Source organism: Silurus meridionalis, chromosome 13 (genome assembly GCF_014805685.1).
Source record: "Silurus meridionalis isolate SWU-2019-XX chromosome 13, ASM1480568v1, whole genome shotgun sequence".
In the NCBI taxonomy this organism is placed as follows: Eukaryota; Metazoa; Chordata; class Actinopteri; order Siluriformes; family Siluridae; genus Silurus; species Silurus meridionalis.
The window spans coordinates 8963286-8978702 of NC_060896.1; the positions used below are offsets into that span (position 1 = coordinate 8963286).

Genomic DNA, 15417 nt, shown 5'->3' on the forward strand with positions numbered 1-15417 from the left:
CAAAACCTGCAAAGGTTTCCTAAACCTTTAAATGGTGTCTCAGGCTGCACAATCATGGGGGAAGACTGCTGACTTGACAGTTGTCCAGAAGATGATTATTGACCCCCTGCACATGGAGGGTGAGACACAAAAGGTCATCGCTAAAGAAGCTGCTGTTCAAAGAGTTCTGTATTCAAGCACATTAATGGAAAGTTGAATGGAAGGAAAAAATACGGTAGAAAAAGGTGAAACGAATCTCAATTAAGAATTTGTGGAGATTTACAAAAAGTGGACTGCAGCTGGAGTCAGTGTTTCAAGAGCCACACACACACACACACACACACACACACACACACGTATCCATGGGCTACAACTGACGATTGTGTCAAGCCACTCCTGAACCAGAGACAATGTCAGAGGTTTCTTACCTGGGCAAAGGACAAAAAGGACTGGACTGTTGCTCAATGGGCCAATTTTTTTTTTTAGATGAAAGAAAAAAACATTTTGCATTTCATTTGGTCCCAGAGTCTGGAAGAAGAGAAGAGAGACACAGAATCCAAGTTGTTTGAGGTCCAGTGTAAAGTTTGTACAGTCAGTGGTGGTTTGGGGAGTCATGTCATCTGCTGGTGTTGCTCCACTGTGTTTTATCAAGTCCAGGGTCAGCACAGCCATCTACCAGGAGGTTTTAGAGCACTTCATGCTTCTCTCTGTTGACCAGCTTTATGGAGATGCTGATTTAATTTTCCAGCAGGATTTTGCACCTGAACACACTGCCAAAAGCACCAAAAGTTGGTTAAATGACCATGGTGTTGGTGTGCTTGACTGGCCAGCAAACCCACCAGAGAATCTATGTGGTATTTTCAAGAGAAAAATTAGAAACAAGAGACCAAAAAAATGTAAATGAGCTGAAGGCCACTGTCAAAGAAACCCGGGCTTCCACACCACCTCAGCAGTGCCACAGACTGATCACCTCCATGCCACGCCGAATTGAGGCGGTAATCAAAGCCTCATTTTAATTGAGGAATAAATAAATTTAAAAAAAGAGCCCCTACTTAACATTGAGTACCAGTACAGTACAGTACATGTACATACATTTTAGAAAGCCAACAATTCCCTTAAAATGTTTTTGGATTGGTCTCGGAAAGTATGAGGGTTGGTGGGTTTTTATTAAATGTGAGCCAAAATGATAAAAAAAAAAAAAAAAGAAACACTTGAAATATATCAGTCTGAGTGTGATAAATCTAAATTATTATAAATATAATTAAAACAATTAGTATTGAATTACTAAAATAAATAACCTTTTTAATGATATTCTATTTTATTGAGATGCACCTGTTTGTGTGTGTGTGTGTGTGTGTGTGTGTGTGTGTGTGTGTATATATATATATATATATATATATATGTTGCATGTTCTATATTTTAAAGCATTTTTCCAATTATTCTGAATTTTGTGAATTTAAAATGATTTCAAATTCACATTAGTATTTACTTAATTGTTCAGTTGAAGATTAAATACTTACAGTATAGATGCCATCAGGGTTAAATGATCACAATTATTTTATTTATTCTTTGCTATTAATCTTTTAAATAAACAAATATATATAGCAACAACAACAAAAAAAAAATTGGCCTTGCCATTCCAATATTTTTGGTTGTCACTTTGGGGGCAAGCTGCCAGAATGTCTTGTTTGTTGTCCAGCAATTGGAATGACGTTTGTAAAAATATGCATGTATCATATAATTCATTAATATAGGTAAGTAATATAGGCTAATTTGTCTCTGGCAAAAAAAAAATACTTGTGTGTTCCAATTCACTACATTTTATCGTATAAAACTCTTGAAATACTTACAATTTATTATTATGCATTAATGTGTGAATCCATTTTCGGGAGTCATTTATAATAGACTGTAAAAGAATTTATCCACTCAACATTTACTCCGCCATGTTACCGAAACAAGATAACGTTATAAAATGTATAGAATGTTCCAAAAACTATATGTTTAACAATATATATTTTTAATAAATAAATAGGAATCAAAGAAATCAAGCTGAATTGATTAATAAAAAAATGTAGAATGAAAGAGTGGACTAAAACCAAACCCTTTTTTCCCCCTGGAAAGTTAATACTGTTGCTGAGATGCCAGTGAAGATGCCTTTTTAAAGCTGCTCTGTCCTCTGGTTTATTTTGCCCACAAACCCATATTACACACTAATTTGATATACACCACATAACTCTAAAACAATTTCCCATTAATATCATTTTTTTTTTTTTTAAAAGAATCTGCCACAGCCATTTCAGCAGAAATTCCCCGGATTAACAGACTTTGGACTGATTTCGAGGTCAAATGGCGCATATCATATTTAATTTTCCTATGAGCTGGAAGAGAGAACGAGCAAAAGATCTCAGGAACTATGATTTTCTGTCATTTCACTTCTTCCTTACAGTCAGAGTTTGTCTGTAGTCTGTCCTACATGAGGACCATGTTTTTTTCTCCTCACAGGATTGCTGATGCTGTAAGAGTAAGATTAGTTGTTTTCTTGTAAGAGCAAACGTGTAACCCAAGCAAAATCTAATGCAAATGTTAAAATCTTTAGAGTACACAGAGTTAATAATCCTCTTGATTTTATTTTCATTTCTTTTACAATGTACACTTTATAGAAGATGGTAAAGTGCATTTGAGATTTGAAGGAGGAAATAAATACAGGTGTATAAAATGAGGTGTTCACGTAACTAGAAGGTCAGTGTGTTGTAACTAATGCTGGCAGGAAAATAAGAATAAACCAGAAACCTACTTTCACAATGCAATAGCAGGTGCACGATTGGCCTTGTTTCTAACTGTAGTATATCTGTCTTTCTTTATTCATATATATATATATATATATATATATATATATATATATATATATATATATATATATATATATATATATATATATATATATATATATATATATTTGTGTATGAGTGACTTATAACTTGCTCATCTTATGGTCAAAGTGGTCTAATTGATGCCGGGAAAAACGTATCCGTTCACCATCTATCCGAATTAAATGTTAAATTGTAAACTTAATATTCTGTACAAAATCTTTGTTTGATCCAATGTGCACTTTTTCAATGTTCATAAAGATTTTCATCTCGCATATTAAGTCCCTTTTAAGATGACTTCGAATTACACAATGTATACCGTATATATATATATATATATATATATATATATATATATATATATATATATATATATATATATATATATAGTGCATCCTGCGTGACCTTAAAACACCTGAAATACTATACTACACCATATGTGACCTGCAGTGTTGCCTTAGGATATGTCTTCAGTGCAGAATATTAATGTCCTGAAATTCAGATAAAGCACTGACCGTTTCTCATACAGCTGTCAATAATTACGAAACCTGACTGAAAGATAAAAATAAAAAAAAGACACAGGACCGAGTTTATAATGGGATTCTGCAAAACCAAGCATTCGGTAAGTAACAATGGACAATAAAAATGAGGAAGAGGAGAAAAAAAACAGGAAAGGAACCATTCGCTGTGCTACTGTTCTTCAAAATCATGCACATCAGTTATAAATTACTTTTTTCTTTTAAATAATAAAATTAATTACAGTATTTCATAAAACATTTACATGCCTCTCCCAGGTCTCCTTGATTATATGTCCTTGATTGTCCTGGAGGTCATATTTAAGACACGGTAATAAGAGTAGCGTTAAAACACCAATCCCACTGGCCGACACGGTTAGCACGTGCATGTCTAAAGGCAGCGCAGACGTGCAAACACGGCCAACATAGAAAAAGTAAAAGGAGGGAGCTGTGCTTGGGGATGAGAAAAGAGTTCAAAGGAATACTTCAGTGTATAATGAATACTTTTTAGAATCTCTCGGTCTATTAGTTTTACATAAATATGTGTTCTTTAAGATATTGGAAACATGATTTCCGATTTGGTTTGACCTATCACTCTTGAGAAATGTGTTGAAAAGTCTAAGGGCAGTTGTTAGGGCTATAGGGTAAAAGTTTTATTGGAATTCAAGATGTATGGAACACTTTCACTGACTGAAATATTTCATGTTTCAGATGCCTGATAATTAAATTCTATTTTATAGGCACACCGATCAGGCATAACATTATGACATAATAACATTTTGGCCTGTTAAGTGAATAACACTGGTTATCTCTTTATCATGGCATAGAACATGTACAAGGACAGTGTGACAGCAGTGAAGTGTGCAGTAGGAACTGTAGACTGGTTCAAGGTGGAGGTGGGGAGGTGCATCAAGAATCGGCTCTAAGCCCTTTCCTGTTTGCAGTGGTGGTGGACAGGCTGACAGACGAGGTCAGACAGGAGTCTCTGTGGACTATGATGTTTGCAGAATTAAGGTCAGTAGGAGTAAGACAGAGTATGTGTGTGTGAATGAGAGGGAGGGCAGTGGAGTGGTGCGGTTGCAGGGAGAAGAGGTGAAGAAGGTGGAGGAGTTCAGGTACCTAGGGTCAACAGTGCAAAGAAATGAAGAGAAGTGAAGAAAAGTGTGCAGGCAGGGTGGAGTGGGTGGAGAAGAGTATCTGCAAGAGTGAAAGGGAAGGTTTATAGGACTGTGGTGAGACCTGCGATGTTGTATGGTTTAGAGACAGTGGCATTGAGTAAAAGACAGGAGGTGGAGCTGGAGGTAGCAGAGCTAAAGATGTTGAGGTTTTTGTTGGGAGTGATGACGATGGACAAGATTAGAAGCGAGTTTATTAGAGGGACAGTGCATGTAGGACGTTTTGGAGACAAGGTGAGAGAGGCCAGATTGAGATGGTTTGGACATGTGCAGAGGAGGGACATGAGGTATATCGGTAGGAGAATGTTGAGGATGGAGCAACCAGAAAAGATGAAAAGAGGAAGGCCAAGGAGGAGATTTATGGATGTGGTGAAGAAAGACATGCAGGTAGTTGGTTTGAAAGAGGCAGATGTAGAGGACAGAATAGTCCTAATGGGAGCAGCCGAAAGATGAAGAAGATTTCTTCATCATGGCACCTGTTAGTGGGTGGGATTTATTAGATAGCAAGTGAACATTTTGTCCTTAAAGTTGACGTGTTAGAAACAGAAAAAATAGGCAAGCATAAGGATTTTTGTGAGTTTGACAGGGGCCAAATTGTAGTGTCTAGACGACTGGGTCAGAGCATCTCCAAAACTGCAGCTCTTGTGGGATGTTCCCGATCTGCAGTGGTCAATATCTTTCAAAAGTGGTCCAAGGAAGAAACAGTGGTGACCGAGGCTCATTGATGCACATGGAGAGCGAAAACTGGTCCGTGTGGTCCAATTCAACAGACGAGCTCCTGTAGCTTAAATTGATGAAGAAGTTAATGCTGTCAATGCTAAATGGGTCTGTTTTGGCAGCAAAAGTAGGACCAACACAATATTATACATGTCAGGTGTTATGCCTAATCAGTGGCCGTTATACAGTGTATAAAGAACTACCATACACTGGATGTAAAGACATAGCAATTCTGGGCAATAACAATAAACAAATAAACAGCAGATTACTGCATATTAGGTGTCATGAACAAATATTATTTCCTATTAGAAATGTAAGGGTCCATTTAATGTTATTCTTTTTAGGTGTGTATAATCAAGCATCCCTGTTCTAATTGGCCAGATAAGACTGTAAATGAATATACAGGAGGACGTTTGGACTTTGGATTTTGAGATGTTAACACTCTTGGTACCCAATACTGTTACAGTTGAGCAACTCTGAGTGGAAAGCTTTCATAATCATGTGAGAGTGTGTGTGTGTCAGTTTGCTGTGTAGACATAATAGTGTTCAACTGCCCTTAAACTTCAATTAGATCTAAGAGTAATCTTTTTGTTCTTTTCTCTATACAGGTTAAAGTGTGAACATTCGTATTTACGATAACTTTTATGTTACAGATGCTTTACATAGATATTAGAAAAACACTGGAGTATTCCTTTAATTGTCATAGATATTCAGATTAGTTTTTTTTGTTCTCTTCAAAACCAAAGGCAAACCCATACACCAGCTTGGGTAAAACTATAGTTTGAGACCATTCAGTAGCCAGTCTATAATAAAGGAGGGATTTACCCAGCTTATGTAACACTTTACATTGGTATTGCCATGTCCTTTGCGAGAGTCCATGAAGCTCATTGCACATATCCTGCAGTCTGTATGAAGAATTGCAGGCCAAGCGATTCTTCTACTCATGTGCTTGAATGGAATGCTGGTTTGTAAAAATGTGGCCTCCCGACTCCTGCGGACCGTTCTCTCCAGGTGCAGTGACGTGATCCGTATTTATTGCGAGGGGTAACCAAATGTGATGTATACGGGGAAAGTAAGATCATAGAAAGAACAACAATGGTTCTTCAAAGGGTACTCGAGGCCTGGATTCACGTCACGTCTTTATAAATACGATGTGTAGATGATTACACCACACTAAAGTAACTTATACTAAAAAAAAGTTGATAGCATGATGTGTAAAGTTTGATCATTTCACCACAACCGTCCTAAAGCACCAGTTTTTAAAGCATTTGTGTGCACCATCTGCTTGGACTGCTGTGTTTCGGAGCAGCGTTAAAGGGGGAGCCTATTTGTGTACGGGTTTGTTTTGCTTAAATTTTAAATCCAGCATGGCCGTAAGAGCGCTTACCCCCGTTCAAATGTATGCTGCATATGAGTGATTGACAGACAGCATTGTTTGTGTGTAGTCTCTGGGATCTTTTCTGTCTCTCTCTGTCTGGGTCTTTGGCACTATCAGAGTGCTCTCACTCTCCTATTAGAGGCTATCTGTGCTCGAATCGTGGCTGCTGTCTGTGGCAGGTGTGTCTGTAGGCGGTGGGCTTGGGGGCACTTCGCCCTTCACGCATACTCGGATCACTTTGAGCCAGCGCTGCTTCAAATCCTCGCTCTCAGCAGCAAAGCTGTGGACGGACTTCGACTGGGACAGACGGAAACTGGCCGGAGGATCAGTGGGTCGCGACGCGTCGTCTACAGAGTATCCCAGCAGCGGGATGGTGGACTGAGCCTTAACGTCCTGCACAGAGACATGAGAAAAATACTCTTATATACAGAATATAATGTATAATTTGTATAAATGCATGCGTTTATATTTTTCCAACAAATTTGACTTAAATATATATATATATATAAAAAAAATATCAATCAATTATACCTGGGCCATAGGTTACAGGTTTCTTTCCTTCCGTAAAATGGTTCTTTTTAAACCATTTCCTATTTATATTGCCGTATAGTATGTTTATATATATATTTTTTAGCCAGTGAATTGCAAAACAGACGTATCATTTCCTTCCTTCATTCTGGAGTGAAAGCAAATGTTAGCTTTGTATCATTTTTATTGTGTGGTTAGTTTATTTGCCACTCTGTTAAATTAAAGCTTACATTTCTGTCTAAAGAAATGAAAAACTGGGTGGTAGCATGTAAGATGCATCTAAGTCTACTGTTACCACCCGGAAGATGCTTATTTTTGGATAACAGCACACCCGAAGTGTTTATACCTCCTTCACCGCAGCGTTTAATGAGGGGAACGGGTGTAGAGCAAGTCAGTTCCTGGTTTTCTGCTATAAGAGCTCTAAACAGTTCTTACTACAACGCCCCAAATTTTGTAACATTACTGATAAACTGAAAACTCTCCTGTAGACTTTTTTTTCCCAAACCGAATAAATGGTTTACAATCATTATCAGGTACACATTTTCTAAATCTTTGAATGTGGAATCCTTTGCTTTAACTCATTATAAAAATGGTGAAGAAATACAACAAGGCATACAAACTGAGTTGGACAGTTCTATGAACAGATGAGGCCTGTCCACTGATGTTTGGCTACAACAGAAGTACTTCTGTAAGAACAGGACAGATGTGATCAGACTCCCTCACTTAATGGTTTGGGGTTGTTTTGGTGCATGGAAGATTGAAGACTTATTCCGGTGGAAAGGAATACTGAACCAACATGCCTTTCATTCCGTACTTCGAAACCATACAATTCTGACTAGTCTGCAGCTAATTAGAACTAACTTCACTATACAACACAGACATACAGGACAAAGACCTGAAGCATACTTTCCAACTCTGTAAGTCAGCTGGAGTGTAATTTATCATAGAATGGTCTGCCCAGTCACTGCACCTTAATCCTATTGAACTGCTCTGAGATGAACTGGATTCCAAGATCAGTAAGAAATATCCAACCACTGAAGAAGATCGTGGCAAGTTTGCAAGAGTGTGCAAACTGTTGTTTATGCTAATGGAGGTTTTATCAATAAAAAATAAACTTTAACATCTGTACATTTATATATTTGCTTGATTAAAGTAAATCTTCAAACTGCCAAATTACCTACTTTGTTGCATATAAACATGCATGTGTCTTAAAAAACCATAAAAGCATGTGTTTCCAAACTTTTAATACTTTTGTACTCAATCCTGATTTACTGTTATCGCTGTCTGAACAAAAGCAGAAGTGCTTCTTGAGTCACGAGTGAGATTTCCCTCCAAACTTGTGACCATTCTGTTGTGTCGGGAAGTATTCAACGTTTGAGCGTGTTTGGTAAAGTAACCGGGTAACTGGGTGCGATTACGCCATAGCCATTCTCCACTCACCTGCGGTGCTCCATACAGATAGAGCACTAAAGCCTCCTTTTGAGGGATAACACACCAGACTTTCTGCCAGGGTTTGTTCTTCTCACAGTACTGCAGGAAGCCATACATAATACTGCTCCCTGAGAACTGGGCTGCTTCGATCTGACACAGAAACAGAGAGAAAAACAGAGAGAATGGCGGTTAAACACAATTAGCTTAGGAGAGACACAAGTCACACACTTCCCATGTAAGAAAACAGGGCGACGTTAAACTGAAACTGAAATGGGGGGAAGCAGAACAGTAAAAGCCGTTGTGGTTTCCAGCAAGAGTACACACACATGCACAAACAAATACCTCTCATAGAACAAAGCAGTACTTCACTCTTTTTAAGCTTATACTTAAGTCTTAAATCTTCATGCAAGTCATGAATGTACTATAGAAATAATATCAGGCTCAATTTTCCAAAAAACATTATAAAGATCAGATTTTATTAACGAGTACAATGCAAGTGGAAATATTTGACATATAATCAAATGTATTTGTTATTATTTAGTGTAACTCTTCAATTTTCAGAATGAGAGTGTTCTTGTGAGCCATCGTTTCATGATGATTGTGTGGACACGCTTTTGGGAATGTCGGCTCTAGATGTTGCTTCGAATGCACGTTTTTGGCCTGGAAATAAACTCAATTTTAAACCGGAGCAAAGCTCTAACTTACAGTTACTTACAAAAACATACAATTTTCACAGGGTTGCACAGCAATTCTTCCCATAATTATCCCTGACACAGTTTATTCCCAAATCCCACTCTTGCTTCAGTGGATAATTTCATCTAGATCTCAGAAGTCAGAACTTCTTAGAACTTTAGAACTTTAGAAACTTACAACTTAGAACGTTCTCAGATGTTCTGCTGCTGTAACCCTAAACACTATAATGCTTATAATGAATATACTACAACAAAGTACTGCCTGGCTTCTGAGAAATTATAATCCTACTATTGGTTGTCACCATGGAGACAATGGTTTCCTTTTAAATCTTGTTCTTCTCTACGTTACTTCCTCACCACCTCAAGGAGATTTTCCTTTAGATCTCTACGGATATCTATATCTAGCTTCTTTATGACAATGACTATGGTTAAAACTGCTGTGGAAATAAAATAAAAGTGCAGTGCAGCTTGACGCAAAAAAAAAAAAAAAAAAATTTAAAAAGACAAACTGCTGCTTTAATGCAATATTCCTCAGCAATTAAAAGTAAAGCAGCCATATAATATAAGGCCAGGCTTTTAATACAGACCTCAATCCCTAAACAACCGAAGTGACACAATGCATAATTGCTATATGCGATTTATCTTCTTACCTCTAAAATGCCTTTCTTCTTGCCCTCCTTCTCCTCGCTGTCTGTGTGGCCTTTTAAAATAGAGTAACAGTCTCGACACACTTTATTCATCTTATTGCCATCGTACTCCAGAGGAGCCTTATTGTCTGAGCACTTCCAGCATACCACCTGAGCAAAAAAAAAAAAAAACAACCCGTCATTTCTTCCTAAACGCCCCAAGTTATAATAATGTCTGCGAAGTTATATGGAAAAACACAGCCTTGAATTGTATTACTTACATAACCACAAGCTCGACAGTGGTGCCTCCTGCGCGTGAGCGCATTAAAGGGTTCCCTGCACTTCATACACATGGTCACCTCATTGTCTCGAATCCAGCGTGGTGCTCGTTTTCCCAGGTCTGTTATCTGACATTCAAAATGTGTCAGAAATCAATAATTAGAGATATCGACCGAGCTCACATATTAACTGTAGCGATCCTGGCAGATTCGGATTCTCACCGACACTTCCTCGACTTCTTTGGCAGCCATTTTGAACGTCTCGTTCTTTTGGTGAAAGATCTCTATTGTTGCTTGGAATGCCTGAAATTCACAAAACACCACTCTCATAGGAACTTTCATTCGATTAAGAAAATGAGAACAGAACCATCTAAAGTTATATATATTTACCTTTATCCAGTCCTCTTTATCTTGTGCGGAGCTGGAGTGAAAAAAGAAACACGAGTTCATAAGCAAACATTTTTATGTTTGACACATAACTTAATCAGGGCCACATTCCATCTATCACATGCTTCCTCTGAGACACGTGAAACCAGCCCAGTGAATATTTGCTAACTGCTGCTAATGGAATGTCATGGCGTGGTGTAAAATGCTCGGAGGAAAGTGTCAATTTTTGTCCATGATTGTCTAGTTTCATGGTAATTGATAGGAGACAGAGTACACCTTCCTCCCTGTTTTGCTCTTTTGTATTCGTCATTCAGGAACACAAATGTATTCTGATTCATACTGTATTTGTTTTAACTTATCATTCTAAAAGCAGTAAAATTGTACATGCAGCTTGTTTGATATATATATCGCCCACCATATAATGTAAACTTCATTGACAACCAGTTTTGCAAACTCGCTATAAATGAAAGCAGTATTTACATTTTGTATTGTTGCATCACATGCTAATATTAATTACCAATACTATCATTTCTGTCTGTGTGACTAAAACACAGACAAACTGACATTTACCTGGCCTGCAGCTCGAGGGTACGCTCTTTCCCAGAGACCTGGAACGTATGAGGGTAATCCTCGTTATACGTCTCCATCACCTTCATCCCGTCGATGCCGATCCGAGTGCGCACCGTAAACTTCTGGCCAACAAGGCTGAACTTGGGGACGCAGTAGAGCATCATGTTGTTGAACTGGAGAGAAGGTGAAGCGTTTTTTTGTCAATTTAAGGTCTACTTAACAACAAAAGCTAAGTTTAGTGAAAAAAAAAAAAAAAACCTTGCCCCTGCCAGACGCATAAATGCTGCGACAGGCAACACAAGTGGTACCATCTTGCTATTTTACTTAGCTCACTACTACTTTATTATTTTGTTAAAAATGAAAATAAGACGGCAACAAAAAAAAGCATAAGACAGAGGAAGAAAAAAGTGTCCAGGATGTTATTTCAGAATTACCAGCAAATTTGCTGACAAATTTGCAAAATTGCCAGCAACCCATACACTACACATTACACAAAATTTGACTACACAGAAGCCATTCAGGCAATCAGAGGAGAGAAATGTTGTATAGAGGAGGAAGGAATGTTGTATAAACACAGCAAACAGTAAAATTAAATGCCAGCATTCGTGTTCCAACTGTGCTAAATATTCTACCAATACCACATTTGTATCTCAAATTTTTAGGTCTATTACACAATGTGGTCTGTAACTGTGTGCACTCCCTGCCCTGTGATTAATCCATGGCATCAAGTATGCCACAGAACAACCCACATTACAAAACATTTCTCCCTCAAGCAGTTTGCAGTAATATTTTTATACCAGAGGGGGCGAATATCCAAAAACTTACATCCCACAGATTTAATGAACATAGACCCCTGACTTAAAACATATAACACATGCATATCTTAAAGCTAAATACAACTAATGCTACAATTGCTACAATACAAAATATAGATATTTAGATGATACATATATAGAAATTTAGATATTCCTTATATTGTAAATGGTCCTAGCAACTAAATGGTACTTACCAGAAAGAGGTATCGGTCCATAGAGGAAGTGTTCCTTGCTGCCAGTTTGAGAATGTGTCCCTCCTTTATAAACTCATTGGAGGCGTTTACAATGTCTTCTTCCTCCCCCAGCATCTCATAAATCTCTAGCAGTTTCTTTAGATTCTCCTATAAGGAACATCATGCAGCATGAGACCTGACTCAATCATGATACTTTGCATCAAACCATAACACAGTTGATACGGAAGTTATAAAAAACAGGTCATTATGTACCGATGCAGGTTTGTGGCTATTGGAGTTGAAATGTGTTAATTTTAATAGTCTGAAGTGGAGAAAAAAAGTAAAAAGAAAAAAAAAAATAACGGCACTTACAGATTTGCGAATTGCAGTGTTCGAGTGTGTGGCTGCTGTGGCAATAATCTCCAGCGATTCTAAAATAAGATGAAGGGTTTTATTCACCAGAGATCATTTGACATTTTTAATGCTTTTTCATTTTTTCCCCCCTTCTGACACATACATGTAAAATAGGTCCTTTTTTTTTTTTTTTAAACATCTCTAATATCAGGTCATTTGACTCACATGTAAATGTTCACATTAGATTCTTGTGATAATTCTCAACTAAGCGTTAGTTTTACTAAAAATAGGCCAAAATGGATCGTTATGACTGTCTAGAAAGAAAAAAAAAAACCCTGCCAGCTTAGCAAGTGGAAAATATTGTGAATATAATTACGTTAATCTACCATTTCCTATTATAAAAACTATTTCTACATTTAAAAAACTTAAAAAAAAAAATCTAAATTTTTTTAAATGTACTATTATAATTTATTCATTCGAATTTTTTACCACTGGTAGATAATTGTATTTATTCTGAGCATTTATTTCTGGTAAAAAGAATATAAATCAGCCAATACAATTAGAGAAATATAACAAGTAATAAAGTCTCTAAATTATACGAACAGAATTAGATAGAAATAACTTAATAAAATATGAAGTATCAGATATTTTTGACTGTATTCAAGATAACAGGTAAGCCATTGGCTTATTTTCTATGTTCTATGGATGCGAAGATGCAGTCGCTCCTGACTCTAATGTCGATATAATATTAAATAACCACAATTACTGCATTCAAAACAACATAATCACGTATCCACCACACTGATGCTACTGGGAAAAGAATGCTGTTTTTAACCTAATGCATTTTGGCAGGGAAATAGGATGTGAGTCAGGTTCAACAACTACACTATATAGACAAAGGTCCTTTACCTGACTGTAAAATGTGGATGTGCTTTTTCAACATCCCATTCCACATTTAGTCCCCATTTACTGTTAAAGTGATCTCCTCTCTTCTGGGAAGATGTTCCACTAGATTTTGGAGTGTGCTTATGGAGATTTGTGCTCATTGAACCACACAGGCATTAGTAAAGTCAGGTACTGATGTAAGGTGAGGAGGCCTGGTGTGCATTCAGCATTCCAGTTAATAGTTTTGCACAGGGGCACTGTCATGCTGGAACATGTTTATAATTATAAACCTGTGCATGTGCATGTGAAATTCCAGGTGTCCCAATAATTTTGTTTATATAGTGTATGTATAACAAGCAAAATATAAAGTGGGATCTGTTTCCAAATATTGGAATTGTGTATTAAGTGTATATATATATATATATATATATATATATATATATATATATATATATATATATATATATATACATATATACACCTCTCAGGCATAACATTATGACCACCTGCCTAATATTGTGTTGGTCCAAGAGCATTAACAGCATTAACTTCTTCAGCAATTTAAGCTACATGAGCTTGTCTGTTGGATCGGACCACACGGGCATCAATGATCCTTGCCCGCCCACCACCCTGTCGCCGGTTCACCACTGTTTCTTCCTTGGACCACTTTTGATAGATACTGACCACTGCAGATAAGGAACATCCCACATAAGCTGCAGTTTTGGAGATGCTTTGACCCAGTCGTCTAGCCATCAAAATTTGCCCCTCAAACTCACTCAAATCCTCACGCTTGCCCATTTTTCCTGTTTCTAACACATCAATTTTGAAGACAAAATATTCACTGCTGCCTAATATACACCACCCATTAACAGGTGTCATGATGAAGAGATAATCAGTGTTATTCACTTCACCGGTCAAACTTTTATGATGTCATGCCTGATTGGTGTACACACACAACACACACACACACACACACACACACACACACACACACACACACACACACATATATATATGTGTGATTAGCTAGTGTCACAGTGACTGACAGAGATGAAAGAGTATGCCATTACATTCACCCTTCGAAAGCTAATTTTGCTCTCATTGCTCCTGACCATGTGATCTAACAATGATACAGCAAGTTCTTTTCTGTTCTACCACTTGGAAGCTGTGGGTTATTTTATGAAAGACGCTTTGAAATATAACCAGACTGATTTCATGATCAGCAAAGGTTATTGAATTGCTCCTACTCGACTTGACTTTCATGACAGGAAAGTGTCTTCACAGGATGACTCACTCTCAGCATCCCGCCGGTCCACGTGATCCTGAGGAAGCTTCTTCAGGTAGTCTTTAAGGAGCATCTCATATCTTGGTACCCTTTGTACTGGTTCCAGCATGTGATGCTGCAGCGTCAGACTCCCACACACTTCCTGCTTCTGTACTCCGGACAAAAAAAGAAAAACACACAAAAAGGAAGCTATGAACAACTGGTAAAAAGTCAATGCAATGTAATACACTTCAACTTTTATATGCATACAAATAAAATGAGCAATATTACGTGAATATTTAAGTGAATGCACTTAAAACTGACCTGGATGTCCTGAATAACTGCCTTGAACTGAGGCGAACGATCTGTCCACTGTTTCAGCAGCTCCATGGCTTTATCAAAATTCCGTACGTATTCGGCATACATCTTCAGAAAAGGTGTTAGTTTCTGTAAAATGTCCCCGATTCGAGGTGTCGTCTCCCTGTGAAGACATTAAACATGAGCCAATACTCATAAAGGACAAACCATGGCAGAGAGTTATATAAGACACTAAACGCACATCAGAATGTATCTATAATGAGACATCCTTTTATACATACAAAAAGCTAAAAAGGTTGGAAACATCTAATCTTTTATGGTTTTCTGTGGACAGATGAGTCCAAATGTAAATTTTTGGCTCTACCAGAAGATCTTAAGTAAGACAGAGAACCGGATAGAAGATGTTAGCAGACTGTCTCACACCCACAGTCAAACATGGAGGAGGAAGCTTAATTGTTTGTGGTT

The 15417-nt window shown here is 37.5% G+C and overlaps 1 protein-coding gene across 5 annotated transcripts in view; it reads right to left on the reverse strand.

The window, feature by feature from the left end:
• Positions 1 to 5920: 5920 nt before the first annotated feature.
• fgd4a (FYVE, RhoGEF and PH domain containing 4a) overlaps positions 5921 to 15417 on the reverse strand; it is a 75111-nt gene continuing 65614 nt past the window's right edge. For all 5 annotated transcript variants that reach the window (XM_046864331.1, XM_046864333.1, XM_046864332.1 and 2 more), the window contains 11 exons: positions 14959 to 15115; positions 14665 to 14803; positions 12504 to 12562; positions 12153 to 12299; positions 11144 to 11316; positions 10577 to 10607; positions 10409 to 10489; positions 10190 to 10315; positions 9933 to 10079; positions 8600 to 8740; positions 5921 to 7024 (listed from right to left, as the gene is read on the reverse strand). In XM_046864331.1, coding sequence (XP_046720287.1) covers positions 6767 to 7024; positions 8600 to 8740; positions 9933 to 10079; positions 10190 to 10315; positions 10409 to 10489; positions 10577 to 10607; positions 11144 to 11316; positions 12153 to 12299; positions 12504 to 12562; positions 14665 to 14803; positions 14959 to 15115 — 1459 coding nt within the window. In that variant the 3' untranslated portion in view covers positions 5921 to 6766. The remainder of the gene's footprint in view (positions 7025 to 8599; positions 8741 to 9932; positions 10080 to 10189; positions 10316 to 10408; positions 10490 to 10576; positions 10608 to 11143; positions 11317 to 12152; positions 12300 to 12503; positions 12563 to 14664; positions 14804 to 14958; positions 15116 to 15417) is intronic.